General features: G+C 39.6%; 1 protein-coding gene across 1 annotated transcript in view; it reads right to left on the bottom strand.

Annotated features, from left to right (window-relative positions):
* Positions 1–258: 258 nt before the first annotated feature.
* Positions 259–20872, bottom strand: part of LOC134219175 (potassium channel subfamily K member 10-like) — a 350538-nt gene continuing 329924 nt past the window's right edge. Inside the window, exon 8 of the mRNA XM_062697880.1 lies at positions 259–3446. Coding sequence (XP_062553864.1) covers positions 2698–3446 — 749 coding nt within the window. The 3' untranslated portion in view covers positions 259–2697. The remainder of the gene's footprint in view (positions 3447–20872) is intronic.

Below are 20872 nucleotides of genomic sequence, written 5' to 3'. Positions count from 1 at the left end.
TTGGAAGATTGTTTTTCTTCTGGATAAGATGTAATACTCGGAGGTTAACTAATTGCACATGGTTTACAATCATTAACGATAGACGGTAGATTATACGACCCTTGAAAAGGGCCACAACCCGTCGGTCGAAACGTCAGGCAAGTAAAAAACCATCGTCCTGATTATCCAGACTGAGAAAGTCAACTTCCGAGTATTCCATAAAACAGTTTTCGAAAAACCAAAGAAATATTAACAATTTTTAACGTGAAAATGGCAATTATAAAAGAACTTTTTAAAAAAATAAATCAAAATTTTCATAAAAACATTAAAGCGACTTCCATAAAAAATTAAAATTAACCATAAATAGTTCATTCAAAGTTAATTACCGTCAAACGGGGTGACTTGCAACAGTGGGGTGACTTGCAACACTCAATTTTGTTTTTTCACGATAAAAAATATACCCAAATATCGACTAATGTCATCACGCATCCCTAGTTTACATTGTATTTGTTGTGGCTAGTTGGTATTCAGGTGAAAATATAACTCACTATTGTTTTTTTTGTATTATTTTGTGAAACTGTTTCGTCAATTGAAAGTCGAACGTCGTAAATCGTAAGTTCGTGTAGCAAATTGAAAATAATTTCACTAAAATCGATCCCCTCTCCAGTTACAGTATTTAATTAGTTATGTAATTCCGCAAAAACTGTAAAATAATAAAATAATTTGTTTTTGTAATATCAACTTTTTTTTGAAATTTGCCCTCCTGAGGGGTGACTTGCAACAGCTGATACTCGATAGTTTTAACTTCAAGAAAGCGAAACTATATAAAAATCTGGAAGAAGTCGCATGTATGCTAATTTTTCAAAGGAAACTTTGATGAAGGGAGCGCTAGAAGTTAAAAAATAAATTGTTTACCTGGAAAGCTGCTTGGCGGTACGATTTGCCCCCAACATTAATTTCACATTATTTTAATACAGAAAACAGTAAAACTAAGACTTACGGTGGTCAAACAGTGTTGAATACCCAAGAAGATCCAACACTTGTGGATGGTTTGCTGCTTGCTGCGGAAATGCCTTTTCAAAATAATGATCTTAAAATAATCGTGGTAATTTGGATGGCGGGGAAAGAAAGGAAAACCGTTTTGAAAACAACTATCCTGGGAATGACTGATGGTGCACCCCATTCTTAAATCGACATAAAGCACTTAAACCGATGACTTGAAAATATCAATCGATACGTTGAAATCGTAAAAAAACGAAATGAGAGGAGGGGGATCCCTCAAGTAAGGCCCCCGCATTGACAGTGTAGTGGTGAAGAATGAGTCAGGATGAAGAATTACTATGATTAAGTTGTTTCAAAAACATGTAATGATTGAATTCGATGAAGTGTTGCAAGTCACCCATCATTTTGATATTGTTTTCATATTTTTATTATTGTTGCATATCTGATTATATGTCCAGTTACTAATATTAGGACACATTAAAAGTAGCATGCACTAGTAGAATGAATAAATTCTTTTAGTTCAGAATTATTGAGTGAGAAACTTGAAAATCGTTGCAAGTCACCCCGTTTGACGGTACCTATATTCCGGGTATGGAGCCACCCGCAGTAGTTATTAATTACTATGTCTGAAACTCGAATTATGCATATGCACAACATGTGATAGATTTATTTCGAAAAATGTATTGGAGGGTAACTACTTCCTTCGATGGGGTTTGATCCCACGAAAGAAGTAGGGAAAGCACCTGTCTAGCGTACTGGCGTATTGCTGAGTTTTTCACAAAATGAATATTTTTTCCATAAAAAAATTTTACACAAGAAATCAATAAAAATCCATAAAAAATCCTATTGAACTTCTAGAAGCTACTCATTCTTTAAAAGCTTGGAAAATTCACTTAGCCTTTTTGCTTTATTGTTCGTAAATTGAAATTTTCTTATTGTCCATAAAGAATTTTTCTATGGAATGTTTCAAATTTTGCATGCAAAAAAAATGTGAAAATTTTTGTTATATTGATATGTTGATGAAAATTTCGTATGTTGTTTATTTCTCCGTGAAAGATTGTTCTATTCTTAAACGTCTGAAAATTCTCCTGTTTCTAAACGTGGTACAATCATCTTCAATTAAATTAATTCTGCCCACTGAAAAAAAACCTGAAACGCTTGAACTCATACAAAACGTCTGCATATTTGGTTGAGTGTCATGAAGCCCTAAGTATAATAGAAAGTTTTAAAACACCCTGATGAATTGGATGATCTATCAATGCCCAACCATGCGATGAGGAAAATGAACTAATGGGGTACAGATGACATTTACTATCAGACTTTGATGATGTCTCCCGGGCATTGAATTGTTTCGTCTCAGGAACCCTCCCGTCACATGAACACGTCGTTCGCCATGGTGGACTTCCTGGGCGTGGTTGGCAGCCCGTGGGGGCATTTGGATTCATCCTCAAACGTTACCATTTTTTCCCGTGGCTTCGTTGAAATTGCAATCATTGTGGAACTGCCGGCGTGTGTTATCATACTGCGTTTGGTTGGCGGCAGGGCCAGATCGCCCACCCCGGATAGATTGAATTCGCTCACACTCCTCGGTACAAAGTACTCCACATGGTTTTCCATTATTCCTGTCGAGCGTCGGGCCGGTGTGTTTCGCTGGAATGCACTTGAACGACGTGGCAATGAGTTGTACTCATTAGGCAGGATGTCGCTGGGTCTTTGTCAGGATTTTATTGGAGTCATTGCTACCGATACCAGCGCTACGTCCTCCGTCGACGAGGGAATCGATTCCGGGGTGGCAAACTTCTTCAGCCATACTATCAGCTCGGTTTGTATCAGACTAAAACACATGGCCACAACGGCCATTCCGACTACGATGTATGCCGATGCAGCATACTGAGCAATATTCCCGACCGGCATCAGATCACCGAAGCCGATTGTTCCGAGCGACGTGAAGCAGAAGTATAAACTCTCTAGCACCCCCCAAGGCTGAATTTTGTGAAACAGAACGGCGCCCAAAGTGACGTAACAAATCAGTATCATAATACAGATTGATATTGGTACGACTGATTGATTATGTTTGCTCCCGCTACCGCCCGTGTGACTTCCCCCGTTGTTTCCCATGTTACTACTGCTTAGCGCTCCAACTCCGCCGTAACCATGTGGGTCGTGAATTCCAGTCCAAGTTTGATGGTAACTTGTGCTTTGCTGTTGGGAGCGTTTCTGTAGCTCAGAGCTAGATGATTTACTGTTTATAGCCGAGTTGCCACTAAGACTCGAACTGGTGCTGGCGCTATTCGATGACGACGACTGCGACGACGGACGAATGCGCCGAAACAGGCACCGCATGGCCCCCGAAAGACCTTCACCCATTGCCGAGAGGTACAGCAGGATAATCGGTATTCCAAACAGAGCATAAATTAGCGCCGCTATTCTGCCCCATTGCGTCCGCGGGGAAATTCCTCCGTATCCTGAAAAAAAAGCGGGAAAAGAAAAAAGAAAAATGTTTAGAACTAGGCTGCAGAAAGCGTAATCCGGAAAAAGATTTTTCGTGTTTTTTGGCTTAATGGCACCCTCATTAGAGACTTGACAAGAAGCGTGGAATTTGAATAGGCAAAGTTGGCGGCACCTGGTAGTTAGAGTTACTTTTTGAAGGTGAGTTTTCATGCGAATCGCTATATTAAATGAGGTTCATCTTTTCGGTAGCTCGTTGTTTTTTTCGCGATGAAATGTTGTAGGATTATTAACTCGATACATGTCTTCAGATGGATTATTAAAGGGTTAACCCCAGGGCTGTACGCATTCTTAGCAGAGTTGTTCGAACTGGTGGATCGATGCTACTATACACGAAAAATCAAGAATAAAGATGTTATATTTGATCGAACTGGTTTGCTATCAGCACAACAGTTCAAATAGGTAGGGCAAAACATTCCAAAATGCATCCCTTAAGCTTTTTCGAAGTTTTCACCAACACAAACAGGAATACCGAACCACTTCAACGTGCAGATGCAAAATTTACAAAACTTGCTACATTTCACAATTATCTCCTATTCAAAACAACAAGGTTTTTGTGACTTTCTGACGCTTTTACAATGTATGTTAAAATGAGCTTGGTTCAAAACGCCCAAATGATGGTGAAAAATTACTCAATTGCATGTCAACTCAATAATGGTGAACGCATGGTAGTTTGTTAATTTTAGTGGAATGAATGAAAATCTTACGGGTGAAGTGAAAGAATCGTTATTCTTTAAATTTCAGTGAAGTGTTGCCACATTCCATTTATCTCACATAAGAATTGATATATTTCAACCCACTCTTAGTTAGTCTTGCGAGCAGAAAGCGAACTTAATTTGACATTCATTTCATAAAGGCGAAAGTTTATATTCCCATACATTGCTCAATAGCTAGGACCCCTAGGCAAAAATCATTAGGTACTGGTAGAGCTTCTCGTCTTCTACCAAATTGAAGTGGATGATATTGCGAAATGTCTTTAATATTCATAAAATCAGCAAAAACAATCAATATTTAAGTTTACCATTTTGCCATCTATGAAAGAACAGTGTCGAATTATTTGTTCGGTCTAGAATCATTGCGTAGGAGCAATATGCGAGAAATATGTTGCTAGTCTGCAATCTACATTGCTCAAATCATTTAATATTAGAAAGTTTTCAAATTCTTTATTTCTGATTCTTCGCGCTACCTGTTCGTGATTCTGTTCCGAATACTCAGCTCATGCAAGTGCGTTCTCACACGTAGTCTCAGTTCAATTCGTTCTGCGTATCTTACCGTTGTATGAACCAACGATTCAACGGGAGTCATGCAAAAGAGTTTGAATGAAGCTTCCATCCTGATGCTACAGTTCTTCTGTTTAGCAACTGGCTGCTCCTCTTTCAGTGGAATCAGACCGAGACACACCCATCGGCTAGCGCCCATCCACCACACCGGAGAAGTTAAGCTCACCCCATGGCAAGTGCGCGCTTTCTCCTATGCATGTAAACTGTAAAGTAATTGAAAAGCAAGGGAGTAGCTCCGTGGCAAGATATGCAAGATAGCAGAATTGTTTTCATTTAATTTAAAAATTCCTCTTCCACAACAGTCCACTTCATTTCCCTTCTATATTTCACAAATAACTCAACGAATGCAGAACGAAGTTCTCTTTGTTGGTGATGATTGCTAATTCTGAATATCAAGAGTGTCGCTTTCTTCTGGTGACTTTTTATGTGGAGTGTTGGTTTGACTGCTGAAAATATGCACTCATGCGTTTAGTAAATTGTTTTAAGAGAGTGCTCCATGAACTGGTTTATTGGCCTGGTAGATGCGTTGTGCAAATATCATGTATAACATTGTTATGTTATACATATCAACCGATTGTTATTTGTAGATTCCTGGAATAAGATACTGCAGATGTTAGTGATTCCTAGCAAATCAGCCAGTTAGATATTCCTGGTAAAACCATCGGAAAACTCCTGAAGTGAGTTCCTGGATATTCCTGGAAAAGGCTGTGTAGGATTTAAGGCGATCGTTGCGATACATTTCCGAGAAAATGTGAACAAGGAGTTGAAAATTCCAAAAACAAGTTACAATTAAATTTTCTACTAGTCCTATTTAAAAAAATAGGGAAGACGAGTTAGCATCGACGTGTATGAAGAGAAACAATTGAGATATTATGTGAAATTGTTCGATTTTACATTCACTGGACCAGACCCAATAAGTGCATTAAAATATACTGTCTTGAACTGTAAATCCGTTGATGGTCACGTTTTGCAGGTAGTACGTTGTGTATTATGAGGTGAAGGTTCGATTTCTGCATGCTCTCTACCTCTATAGGCTGGCGGACGATTCTAAATAAATAGTTTAATTTACTAAATTAATGATTTCGTATGTGTTACTTCTACGTGAAGTTAAACGATTTACAATGATATGGAAATGCTAATATCATCTTCCAAACTTGGACGTACATGTTCATGATAGCATTAGAGGCGAAAGTATAGAATTGATAGTTCCGTTAGGATACGGCAGGCATGAAGAATGTTTTTTATAGAAGTCGATTTGAAAGCGAGCGGAGGGCAATATTTGTGATGGCACATATCGCGACCTTCCTTCTGCCAAGTTCCCTTATGAAGGGGAGGAAGAATATCAGTGTGGAAGCTGATATATCTCCACTGGCAAAAGGAAGGTGGTTTGACTTGCTCATATGCCATCGCGTGCGGAAGGATTTGCTATCGACGAGTACTGTCTCCAAATTTCTAATATGACATCAGCATTTAGTCGAATAGGATTTTTATTGCACAGGACGCAATGAGAAAACAGAACTGTGCAATAAAAATCCTGTTCTAAAGATGTCATATAGAGAACGTATCGTCGAAGAAGACTGAACAATTTAATTAGTAAAAACAAATCTAAAAACTATCAAGAAACAAACTTACGGTAAGGAACGGTAATATGATTTATGCAAAACGATAACGAAACAGGGGCTTCAATACAAAGACTTCCAAAGCTCGTTACAGCAATGATCTATTAATAACACAATGAACACATAATCTACACTACACTTACAATATTCACAATACTTGAGCTTGAGCTTGAGCTTGATTGACTGCTCGTAGTTGCTACTCCATTATGACCAGATCAGCTGTTCTTGCACAGGGAACCAACAGATGTTTGCTTGGGACTAGCACACATATTCAATGTAAAGGTACTGGTGATCTCATTTGTTAGGTCATACTGGCGCCTGCCACGTCAGAATGCAAGTCAATGTAGGGAAGGGGGAGGAAATGATGATGCAATCACTCGCCCACTGCAAGCCGAATATACCTCTGCACTTGCCACGAGTTCATGCAGAATTTGTTGGAATTTCTGGGTTAGGTTGGAGAGGCAGAGGTCCGTCTTGGTTAACAAGCTGCCAATGTGATAGATAGGAGAAGGAAACTGATGGAATTTCTAATTGGATGTAGGAAACAAGCTCTATAGTTCATTTCCAATTCTAGCACATTACTGTTAGAATACTCAAGTTGAAGGTATAGGAATAGTAATGGAAACGGTATGGGAAGTCCATTTCCAGTTCTAGCGATTGCTAGAACATGAGAAATAAAGAGAAATATACAAAGTAGGAGAATGGAACGGACCTGGGATTGATCCCACGACCTCCTGCGTATGAGGCAGAAGCAGTAGCCATATGACTACCAAGCCCGCTTCGACACTTACAATATTCACAATACTCAACAAATTCTCACATTCAATATTTCACAATTATCATACCTAGACCAACATTTGAAAAGGGCGTAACCGCCAAAATGTATTCCTTCTGATTGTGCGTCCACATATAAAGCAATATATGTAGACAAAGAATCTGAAGGAATAAAGTTTGGCTGTTACGCCCTTTTTAAATGTTGGCCTAGATACACAAATTTCATTGCGCTGGAAAGAAAAACTATCTTCCTTAATTCCTTCTGTACAGAATTATCAACAAATCTATTATGGTCGTTGCTTTTCTACCGCTTTTGCTTCAATTAGCTCCAGAGGCGCATCCACGTTCCGAGTCGTGGGTAGGACAAATAGAAAATGTCGATTTGGGCAACAGTTGGGCAACGATTCGCAGGCGTTACAAGACTTTTTTGTCACTTACATCCGTTAACACAAATAATAATTTTGGACTGATCACTGGGAGCAAGGCACTCTTCAACGGTCGAGATCTATCCTGACCCCGTTCTTGTGAATGCTGGAGGGAAAAGAATGGGTAATTGGGAAACCTATACTTAATAAAGGAGCAGAGAACTCTACGTCCTCCCATCGATGCCACGGGAGGTTTTGGAACTGTTAGTGTGAAAGCTGTAACGGTAGGAATGGTTCTGGTAGAAGGTGAAACACAGAAAGAACTAAGGTATACAGAATAGGAAAGGGCGAGTCTGTGATCGAACCCATGATCTCCCGATCATAGGCAGAAACGATAGCCGCTAGACCACCGATCATGTCTCCGATTTGGGCTACAGTTCTGATATTGAGAAATCAATGCAAATTTTACCTATACTGCCGCTGAAAGCATAACTGTACCATGTTGATATGAAATCCATTTCAAAATGGAAAAGTTATGCTTGCAATACAATCAATTCTAAAAATAATCAGAACTTGAAAAGTTCTTGTGGCCTGAATATTTATATAGGTAATTTGATAAAATTTCCTCGATTTTTAGGAGAAATATTGCTTTTCCATTATCGATTATCGAATAAATTTACAAGCTTCTGTTTTTGAAGCTCAGAACCCTTTAAGAGCGGTCTTCGGTATGTTTCTGGTTCCTCAGATTTCACTAGATCTTTTGAGATTTTAAGAAGACTTTTTCCGTTTGCTTTTAATAATCCATTCAATCGTGCTTTATCATTACTTCTAAAATATTTAATTAATCGCATTTGCAGATTTCTACAACTTCTATTTCACCTCTGTAAAACCTAGACATCTTTTAGCGCTTTAGGGATTTTAAAGTGCCTGAAGTCCTGATCAACAATCAATAGTCTATTGCTTTAGGATCCCAAAAACATCTATAATTATTGTTTGGATTCTTGCCATTAAATGACTTCATATGTTCTTACCACAATCATGGGAAGGACAATGCTTTGACTGTCCCACCCAGAAAAATTCATACGTAGGACATGTCCTACTTGTCCCACCCACTCCCGGCGCCACTGATTAGCTCGTTTATGTACACATGTGTGTCGACTGTGAGCAACAACAAAACGGAACGCGTTCGCTACTTTGTATAACTTTTGTTACTTATTTCTAATGCTAGGGACTTTCTTTGCTAAGTCAAAGAACATACTTAGTTGAAGGTTCGAATCAATCTCTTTATTTTCATCTTTGGTTCTTACAGGAAAGTACTACATCTAGGAGTGGGAGAAGCTTGGACATGGCCTATGAGTAATCATTCAATCAGGAGGCAGATAGGAGGCAGGCACGTGCATAGTGGTATACTTAAGCTGCGCGTTGTTCAGTTAGGTCAGCATAAGCGAGAAGGGTAGTTTCATGGTGCATCAATGGGTTATATGAAATATGATGCCTTGTGATTTATTATTGAATGGTGCAACAAGGATTTTCATTTATAAGCTAGCACTTCGATGCCTGGGAACACAAGTGTTCTAGAATTTATTGCGGTACTTGGGTGTTTTGAAAATATGGGAATGAGTCTGTGAAATGATGTGCTCTAGAAAAGCTATTGAATACATGTCACGGTTTGAAATATGATAAGCGTGACCAACTTATGCATTAAGGGAAACAGTGGATTGATTGACTCTGGTTTCAATTATCTTAAAATTAGGATGAAACATTAAGATCCATAGTTTATGATCTTTTGTAAAATCTGTCATAGTAGAATTGCTCATCATCGTCAACCCTTTCAGGCCCGTCGGAATTACTCATCTGTAATCCTGTAGTGGCCCTAGCTACACATGGTTTACTCCTAACTTCTCGTCTTAGCCTTCGACTTACTGTACCTCCGGTACGTCATTCTGTGGTACTGGACAATCGCCATCCAAATACCTTCATCCTTCTCCAGAACTTTCACCCACTGCTTTGCCCGGTGGCTCCCCTACGCATGCTAAAGACCCTGCCGCACGTCAATTAGACTTTGTGCGACTCTGCCGCGATATTTACTCTCCGAGCTCTCCTCTTCAATGCGATTCCGCCGCAATCTTTGCTCTCCGAGCAGTCTCACTTTTGCTCCTATTCTATCGGACGAGGACCATACTCAATCCAGTCGAGTTGGGAACGAACAGCTACGGGCTCTCCCGGTTTTCCAACCTTCGACACAAGCGGAGCTATTAGGTGCAAGTTGTCAATTCCTATGAGTAACTGTGGAGATGCTTCTCCGTAGCAAGGAATTTACAGATGGACTGTCCGAGCATCGACTAGCTTCAAGGAACCTCTGGCAGAAATCTTGATCTATACAATCTTCGATTGTTTCTCCTTCTGCTGTATGCCGTTCGTCCAAAACATTTGCAGTGGTTGTATCGCTCCCTCTGCTCGTAACAATTTTGCCAGATTCCTGCTCACTAAGGTAACAGATGATCCTTCGTCGATCAAAGCTAGGGTATTGACTTTTCTCTATCCGTTGTACAGGGTCACTGGAGCTATTCGGAAGAACACCGTTGGATTCAGTTGACGATGACTGTAGCATTGAACCTCCAGCGTTCTAAAATCTGACCCAGATCCACTGTGCAGCAAATGATTGTGAAATTCTGGGGAACTTTCTACCGTACAGCGCTTCTTTATACGACATGGGCGTTCCCGGTAATCGTCCATGCAACATGGACACAGATTCAGCCACTCTACCGTCTTCCACCGTTTATCGACACTTTGCTGCACGAAGTCCGGACAGTTTCGCCCGAAATGTCCTGATTTTCGCCACACGGAGCATTCTACCTCAAATCAAACGATTGCTCCGGTTTCCTCACTGCATCCACCAGACATGGCTGACTGCTGAACGAAATATTTCCTCCGTCTGTCACTTGGACGAATCCTTTTACTTTCCGCTTATCGTTTTTCTTGTACCTCCGCCTTTCCAAGGTAGCTTCAAGTGCCTTTCCCACAAGATCTTCCATAAAGCCCCCGACGGTTTCCAAATGAACCGACTGTGCTCGTCGCTTGTACTCCACCCACTCCATTGCGTAGTACGAAGGTAACTTCTTGATCAAGCTTTGCATTAGAATAGGATTTCTAAGGTGATCGGCCAATCCTGCCGCGTTGAGATGCTGAGTGAATTCTTCAACGGTACTCCCAAAACTCTTTCACCGACTCTAAGCTCTCAGTGTTCGGTCCTTCCAATTCCTGGGTTCTGTTACCCAATGTTGTTGATAGAATCTCTGGATTTCCGAATCTCTCGACAGTATATTCCCAGGTAGAAGAAGGCGGTTTCGTACTGCGTCCAACGCATTGCCTTGGAGAGCTTCTTGCAGATGGACTAGGATCTCGGCAAAGGTAAAACCACACGACTTGTTCGCCTGCTCATATGCACTAATAAACATTGGTCACTCTTCGGCGGCACCATTGAACCGTGGCAGTTGGCTTCGGGCCACGTAATTTGAAGCAATCTGCAATCGCGATGCACCTGTCCACATCGCTTCCACTCTTGTAGTGATTTTCTCTGGAACGTCATTGAACTCATCATCCGAAGAACTTCTTTTTCTTACGATGGCCGGGGAAGTCTGCTACCGGTTATCTGAGCACGTTTCCACAAACGGCTGTCCAAATCCCTCTTCGTTTCCGGTTTGCGTGGCTTCAGCGGCTTCACGTTGCTTCAATGCTTATTTTTTGGAAACAGATCTTCTAATGCACTTTCTTCCACATCAGCCTTCGCAGTATCCCCTAATTCCAAAAATTCATCATCGTTGAACACGAAATTTACGGAACTTCCATCCAGATCGATGATCTTCTTCAGTGCTTATCTTTTCTCCAACATCTTCTTCCGGCGAGCAATTCTCTTTCGCTCTAGTTCCAACATCCTTCGCTGGTTCTTCTCTTGAAGTTCCTGTGACAACCACTCGGGAGATGGCTGTGTTGCCTGGGGCACTTAACGAAGCTCGAAGATGGATCGACCATTTTTGTTCAGGAATGTATTAGTTTTGTTTGTTTGTTTAAGAAACTACATATGTGCACGCACTAATTTCATTGTGCTGGAACGAAACACTATCTTCCTTCATTCCTTCTGTACAGAACCATCAACAAATCTGTTATGACAGTTCCTTTTTCTAAGATATGAGAAGTAAGGATTATATTGTCGAAAATTCAAAGCTCAAACATGTCCGATATATAAAAAGTGACGGAGCATTATTTCATTTCTGCCTTTTTATTGGTGATCCACATCCGTACAATCTACAATCTTCGCTGAAAGTTGTCGACTAATCTCAGTCTCTTCGGGCTGAGTTACAGATTACATTGCTGGAAATATTTACGCATCACTTTCTGCACGCAACTCCAACACCTCCTTTTTTTGCCATACAATTGTATACTTCCACATTCGCTTTTAACATACATACATAGCACCAGAGAAACTAAATATTTCGTTTTGTAAACACGGCGATGTTTGTTTACCATGACTGTTTACGGTTTATCCAGGCTATTGACATCCTATTGTTTAGCTCATCGCCAGAACGTAGCCAGGATGTCCCGGGCTATATTTTTTTTCATACTGGGTTTCAATGATGACAGCGGTCTATGTCTATTGATGATGATGACAGCGCGCTTGTCACCAGCTCGGGTTTATCAATAAGGTCAGTGTTGCCAAGATATTTTTTTTTTCATAAACAACTTTCGGAAATGTACCGTGGACCCCCGATAATTTGAACGGTACCTCATTCAAATTAACGGGGTTCATTTCTAATTTGAACTTCTGGTTACTCTATTTACATCAGAAAAACTGGTTTCTGGCTGCTCTCTTTGCTGGTTTGTTTTGATTCTGCATTCCGTTTTACGATGTTCCATTTTTCTTCCATCGATTCCACGTGCTAAATGACGTTTGAACCATTTTTAATTTGAACGATGTTCAAACGAATGGGTTTCAAATTAAAAAGTGTTCAGATTAAAAACGGTCATATTACCGGGGGTCCACGGTACCGTGTTGCCGAATAATTTGCGCTCTTATTTCGGTTTTTATCTGCAGAGACAATATAATGATACAAATCGTGAGTCAAATTATGAACGATTCCCGGATAAAAATGTACTATTGGTTCAATCGTGTAAACAATTGAATTATCATACAATGTACGGTATACAATAGGAGACATTGTTTCTGGATGGTTGCACAGATTGTATCAACACTGAAGATACAATACATTAACATATTTCTCTAATGTAACGATACTTGCATTTGTTTTTGAAACGTTTTTGTACATAAGATTCATACATTGATAACTTTTGAAACGTTTCTTTACATTGCATATAAACTATATAACAATATTTGACTCATAGCGCTAAATATGCATTTTGTCCCTTTAAATTGCATTGTTGAACAATAAAGCTGTCACAACTGAGAAATCAAAAATCGTATTGTTTTACTATACAAATACAATACAATCCATTGTATTTTGAACAGTTTTGTTCGGATATTTCAACAATATATTAACCATACACTCTATTGTGTGACGAAAAAAATGTATGGAAAAATCTCAGATTTTGTATAGTTACGATACTTAACAACCCGTACGTTCTATTGCGAAAACTTCATTTACATTTGAGTAAATGGTTCATAACAATGCATTCTAAAGGTTTTATTTACAATATAATCTATTGTCAATTTAATGTTATTAATAGTAGTGTTACAATAAATTCTATTATTATTCTACTATATTTTTTATTCGGGTTATCTGGGGCATGAGTCTAGCGCCTTGCGACTAAGAGCAAGATTACCGGTGTTGAGTATAAACCGTTTGGCAGCGCAGTATCATTACTGGACACTTTACAGGTCGCTACTAAACGCTCTGCTAAATCAGTAGCGCAACTGACGTACCAAATTTGAAAGCACGGTAAGAGCGCTGCTATTTAATGAACGGTCAAACGTCAAACGTCACCGGTGCGGAATACAGCAAACAAATTGATAGCCGAAAACAGTGACTGGTACGAAAAAGAGTGATTAATTAAACTAATTCCCATTGCGGGATTACCTATAGGATCAGATATTTTGGAGTTTGCTAAATTAATAAGGTTGCCGGATTTCACAAACCTATTCGAAAGTTCGAATTTATTATGCATAAGTTTAGTTTGGAGATATTGGGTAGCACTACTACTTTACGCGTCTCTCATTTCGGTATGTATAATATCTCAGATAAACGTCATTTGCAAGGAGTTTGCTCGGAAGGTCAACATCAATATGCTGAAGTTCAGATTAATGCTGTACTATAATACGCGAGACTAAAAGTTGGATTAAATGTACGAATTTGGATTGTATTTGGAACGCATTCGGATTGAATGTGAATTGGATTTGAATTGAATTTGAATTGTATTTGCTACAATCTCGGATAATAAAAGGAGGCCATTGACTTCGTAAGCTTGTATAATAGATTTGTGGCACAGAATAGGAACGAAAGTGTGAATCACGTTTAATCTTTCACGACCCACAGTTTGGGAGCCCATATTCTCTATATTTGTTTTGGTATTAAAACCGTGATGTTGAGACAAGTTTATTTTGGTGTGTAGTTTTCAATGGAGTTAACCGGCTTCTCAAATGCACCTTCATATCATTCAAATAACCCAGGAGATAAACAAGCATTGCATCCTAAGCTAGAAGATTTTTTTTGCGTTTTTCAATAAGAGAAGAAGGGGAATGTGGGGGTTGAGTAAGATGCCTTCAGCGTGTGTTTATAATAGAGGTAATAAACTATAGAGGACGCTTGTCGCTGTCGTCCCTGGCGAAACATCTTTTGCTGGCGAGGATAGGGCACTAAATGTCAACAAAGGAAAAATCAGTACGTTTTGACAGATAGGTACCCAACATGTTTGGGGACGTTAACAAAGGGAACCGCAGCGACAATCGTCCTCTATAGTTTATTACCTCTATTGTGTTTATAGATTCACCACAGACAAACAGACGTAACACTAGAAAAATTTCCATCGACCATGACTTAAACGATCAATTTACATTTGATCGATTGCGCGTTTCACAAATAGAGGCGCTAGCGTCGTAATTCTTTGAGTTTGACATTTCACTCCAGCGCCCTCTGGTGACAATGTCATACGAAACATTGTTTCGTGTAACATACTCGCAAGATGGTGGTAGAGGAAATGGGCAATGGATTTATCTTAAAAATGTTCAAACTGTTACGTCTGTTTGTCTGTGGATTCACACTTTATTGTGTCAATCGGCGCTCAGCAAGCCTCTTCTAGTCAGATCTCCGTGGCGTGCACACGCATCAACGGAGAGTCGCTGTCACAGAATTTCGTTTCGGCTATTTAGGGCCACACAGATACCTTATCCCGAAATGAAATGGGAAAATATGCTCTTACTGTAATGCACAGATGTAGAGAAATTCCTTGGCCTTTTGGCTTAACATTAAGTGTTGAGAATATCGCAATGATTATCACAGCTGTTTAAATTTACATTTTTGTTGAATTTGTTCAATCACTATGTAGCAACGGTGTGTACAAATAATCAAGCTACACTAAGCTCAGCTATGCTAAAACACCTGAACAAAGCAAACTCATAAAAAAACAATGTATAACTCTAAAACAATTATAAATATTTATCTCGGAAGAGGCGTAACTTTTGTATATATTAAAAAAGTTAGACATGAAGCTCTACTACATATTTCGGTTGTACAACATGACATGCAAAAATAAACAAGAATCATGTTTGGACTGGGTTCACATGAATTGAAATAATTAACATATCACAAACCTCTAATACCATATAATACCCAACTCATTGTTTGTGCGGGAACCGTGCAAAATATCCTATTTTGAAAAAGACCCCTGCGAGAGGACTGGCGGACACGCCACTATTTAGCGAACGCCTCACCAGTCAGTGGGCAGCGTGGATGAGCCTATGTGCATGCATACCGCCAAACCGACCGACTGACCGACCGTCCACATATGCGAAACTAATAAAGCACTAATAACACAAAACCTTCAAACCACGCTAATTGAGTCGCAATGCTAGGGCTACTGGTAGCTGATTTATAATTTTTTTTCTAGTTCATTATTTTATAATCGTGGTTTTTTAGCCGCAGTATGTTTGAAACACAAGATAAATGTTACGGGTTTCAATATAATTTATTCTAATTATTATGTGTGATTAAGATTTTAATTTTTCTAGTTTTTTTTTGTCGTCACACCCTCCAACTGGGACATTGACGTTTCAAAGCTGATGTTTGCTGAAAAAGATGTACAATAGAGAGTACAATACATACATACTCATGCAATGGCGGGCATAGAAAAGCTTTCAATTAATATTTGAGAAAATGCTAACAGAATAGTAAATTGAAAAAGCTGGTTAAGCCTTAGTAGGAATGTAGAGCCATCGAAGAAGGAGAGTACAATAGAAAAGATATCCCTGTGCTCTATTAGATTCAATCAACTAGTATACAACACCATATTACTTTTATTATTCACACGACTCAAAATGGATTGATATTTCTAGACCAACATTTGAAGAGGGCGTAACAGCTAAAACTTATTCTTTTCGCTTTCTCGTTTATTAGATAGCTATCAGTGGAAAGAATAAATTTAGGCTGTTATGTCCTTTTCAAATGTTGGTCTAGACTTCACCAAAATCAAACTTTCGTCAACCCTTACTAGCTATGCAGATCATATATTGTGTGGATGAGTTCTGGAGCCAGCGCGCTGGGAAAAGCTTCCAGTATAAACCATAAACGAGCTTATCCGCAGATATGCAGTGATTGCCTTCAGCAGATTTTGCCATCGCAAAAACATATTCGCCCAGCTTGAGCTTATGCATGTGCTATTTGCGTTTAATCTGTTTGACTTTTCATGTTTGTTTCAAAATGCTTTTCATTTTACCAAACTCCATGGGATGCACAGTTGCCGCAGTTGGGCTTGCCTTTCTACTCTGCGCACTCGTTAATTGACGATGAATTTTTTTCATAAGGTTTGATAATTGAAATATGGAATGTGTAGCGATAGCTGACAACCTTTTGGCTTTTCGAGTCAGAATTATGTGAGCCATAGAGTGAGTAACAAAACCGATACCATATTTTTATTGACTTCCCTGGGCATAAAAGTATCATCGTGTTAGCCTCCTGATATACGAATACAAAAATGTAACTTGGCTTAGAAACCTCGCAGGTAATAACTGTGGAAGTGCTAAATAAACACTAAGGTGCGAGGCGGCAATGTCTTTATAGGGGATGTAATACCAATAAGAACTAGAATATGTGTTACGAAAACTGTCTTGAATGTAACGCCAAGATATATTATTGTGTTTTATGTTATTTTATTGTTTGTGCTTCCAACACTACTGGAACAAAACAATGTATAAATAATAACTTCATTATGATCGAAATATTTATTCCTTTTCAAATTCCACAAAGGTGCAAACAAATTAAAGTGCGATCCCAAAGAATAGGATTAATATGATGAAACTACATACAATATATGGCAACGTGGCAACATTTAATGCTGCGGTTGGGCCCCGACAATCCAACCGCAATCAATTTTCTTGAAACATGAGCGCTGAAAATTTCCGGAATCATAACAGCAGGTGATGTAGAAACGTGCAAAGCTGAAGGTGGTGTATATATGTACGTTGGAAGAGACGATTGGAACCCCAAAAATGAAGGTTTCAGAGTGGAATTAAATTAAATTTTAATCAACATTCCGCTTGCGGAAAGTTATATCTTTTTGCAGGCAGAATCACCACACCGCCGCACATGTAGACATTCATTTGGCCATGTGAGCAAACGGAGGCCAGCATATCACATCAGGCTGCAAAATCGACTGTCATGCTTCCGGAAGGGAGAGAGCACGCCGACCACTGGGATGGGGCGAAAAAAAAAACTTTGGACTGCTTCCCAGAGGCACTCGGGGAACGCCACAGGTACAGGGTGCGATGTTGATAACTTTCACACTTCCGCATTAGATGGGAACTCTGTTCTCATTTGTCAGGTCCCGATTTGTTAAATAAAAGTTTCCAGCATCTTTCTTGGTTCTTCAATGTTCTCATATGGTTCAACATGGACAGTTGCTGCACTCAAATTTGCCAGTGTACGAGTATTTCTGCTGGGATTGGCTCGTCCCATCCTACTTGAGTTCTTAAAAGATCCTGAACAATCATTTTACGGTGAACGAGCAAGTCCGAGATCAACCCGAGAGTATCGAAGACACTTACATATAACCTGCTTATAACAAATCTTAGAATATTTCGCTTCGTCGTATTGAGCTCATTCGAAGTCGAATATTCGCGATTGTTCGGCTTGTGAAGGGCGATACGCAGAGCTGGGTGATCGGGTGGCGATCGATCAATTAGTGAGAAAATTTGCAGATTGGGGATCAAAATGTCGGTTTTTCAACTTTTTCATTCTTTCAACATTTTCATTCTTCAGCCCATGCATATGTGTAAGATATCTCCGAAGCTGTAACCTCAAAATAATCATAAGAGATTTAAACACCCACGTCGACCAAGAGGAGGAGATGAAGGATCGAAGTGTGCTGCGCTCTGAGAAGCAAACGTGTTTTTTTCGCTCTAATTTTTTGCTTCAGTAAAATTTTTATAAATTATAAAATTTCGGTGTTAATTTTTGAATGAAGTGTGAACTTTTTCTTAGCAATTAACTATTAACTATTACGTGTTCGACTTAGTTCCGGATCTTTCGGCAGTTTGAGCGATATTTCAAATGTGAAATTCCGCGAAAGGTATTCATTTTTGGTGAAAAGATATTTTAGTTACAAGATAAAGGTTGTCGCTTCGGTTCCCTTTGTTCTGCTGTTCGAAATATGTTGGGTACCGAACTGTCACAAAGACAGCGACGACTGCGACAATATTCATCTTGTAACAACAATATATTGTTTTGGTGTGTCTGCTGTAGACAGTGTGTCTTTTGAAGATAATGTCAAGCTAATAGATTCGAGGTGAAGTCTCAGTCCTCCGGATATTCATTAATTTGGTGAAATTGTTTTCAAATGTTGTTTTACTATATTTTAAACAAAACGCGTTAGATTAAAAAAAATCCAGAAGCTTATTCAATTGATAATGGTAGCATAAACAGGCGAGGCTTATTGTGAGCAAAAGTGACCTCCGGCTGGTGAGATATCAGGCATTCTGAAATGAGTCACCGGACTGCAGTAGCGCTAGCACTTGCGGACAAAATCTGACTGTAAAACAGCTTTCTTCCATAACATCACTAACGTACACACACAGGTCAGCCAAGAGGAGGTGACCAACTGTTGGGAAGTTCAACGCCTGATTAACGAAAATGGCCTGCGGCTTCTTGATTTCGCTGTCTACAAGAATATGGCCCTCTTTAGCCTAGCGGTCAGACGCGCCGCTACATAGCAAGGCCGTGCTAAGGACGGCTGGGTTCGATTCTCGGCCGGTTTTAGCCCTTCGGCAACCAGTAAGCTTCGCATGTGCTACGGAGTGTGGGTTCGATTCCCGCCCCGATAAGGAGGAAACTTTTCGTGATAGAAAAATGCTGCACTGGTCCACTGGGTGTTATGTGTCCTTGTCCGTTGTCTCATACTAGGTGTTAAGAATTCAGTCTGTAGGACCCTCGGTCGAAGACGGTGTTACTGTCTTTTTTTTCTATTAGACCATATGTTCTCTTCCTAGACTGGACTGATACATGATTTAAAATAAAGAATACAAGAGATACGTTCTTCGTAAGAAGGGATTATATCTTCCTTTGCATTGAATTGAGCAAATACTTGAATTGAAAGAGGGAACTATATCATCTTTTGCCTTCTGCTTAACCTTTTGCCATCATTTGTCATATCTGTCATATCTATCCATCAAGGGTCATATCTTCCCTATCCTATCCTTAAACCGAGCAAATTCCTGAGTTAGAAAAAGGGTCCTTATCATCTTTTGCCATCTCCCGGCAAATGCATCCTTTGAAAGAAAGGATCATATTCTATCTTGCCTTTAACCAAGCGAATGCCTTTATGCAACCAGGGGGGAGTGAGCCTGTCATCCACGAACAAATCAAGCCTACCTAAAATGTATTATTTGGCCCACGCCGCTTGGAAAAGGCAAGTGTAACAGTGTTCGAATTGGAATCTTATAGGATATTGGTTAATCTACACTACTGCTGACTAACAAAAAAAAATTGTGGGATTGTTTATTTACATTTGCTTCATACTACATGCAGAGAAGGCGCGATGCACCGCATATTAGCCCCCTGTGGGCACCTGCATCCTTTAAAAGAAGGGTTCATATTTTCCATTGTCTTAAACCGAGCAATTGCCATAATTGAACAAATAAATCATATCCTTTCTCGTCCTTGTCAGAGTAAATGCATCCTTTAAAAGAAGGAATTATATCTTCCCTTTCCTTTAACTGAATAAATGCATACATTGAGAATAAGAACCATACATATTCTCCATTGTGTTATATTTTAATTATTAAATTCTTTGAAAAAAAGGAAAAATTTAAAATTTTATTTTGTGATATCACACTTGATACATTTTAAGAAAAGTCCAACCCCGTACTGCTTTCCGCTTTTAATTAAATTGCTGCTAGAATGTTTGAGAAGAGTTTTAAAAAAAATCCCGTGTGCTTCCCCTTGGATTTTTTTTCAAATCCTTTTATCCTTCGACTTGTTCTGTTTCATGTAACCTATAATTGCCAATGGGGGACGCCCTTCCAACGCTCGACCATCAACCAGAAGCTGCGACATATGACCTTCTTCGGATATATTAGTTCACAGATACAAACAACAGAAAGCGAACCATGGCTCTACAAATTGGACTACTCTTAAAGGAACAACCGGACTGCGGCCAATGGAGTGGCCAATGTGGTCACTTATCGATTTCAAGCGCATTATCATCTATTTTGTGGAAAATCATGACGACAGAGCCGCCGCACGGTATATTTTGGTGCTAAAACGGAAATGTCCTCTTTTACAGGTTTCTCGAGGGCACCTCATAGGCTCCAAGAGTGGCCTGTGTGGTCAGTTATCGATCTCGAGCGCATAATCATCTATTTTGTGGAAAATCATGACTAAAGAGCCGCCGGACGGCATATTTTGGTGCTAAAACGAAAATGTTCTCTTTTACGGGTTCCCCGGGGCACCTCATAGGCTCCAAGAGTGGCCAATTTGATCAATTATCGATTTCAAGCGCATAATCATTTATTTTGTGGAAAATCGTGACGAAAGAGCCGCCGCACGGCATATTGTGGTGCTAAAACGGAAATGTCCCCTCCTGCGGGTTCCCCGGGGGCACCTTGCATGTACCAGGAGTGGCA

This window comes from Armigeres subalbatus, chromosome 3 (assembly GCF_024139115.2).
Source record: "Armigeres subalbatus isolate Guangzhou_Male chromosome 3, GZ_Asu_2, whole genome shotgun sequence".
NCBI lineage: Eukaryota > Metazoa > Arthropoda > Insecta > Diptera > Culicidae > Armigeres > Armigeres subalbatus.
The sequence above is the reverse complement of the archived record's forward strand: the minus strand, read 5'-3'. Positions and strand labels throughout refer to the sequence as shown.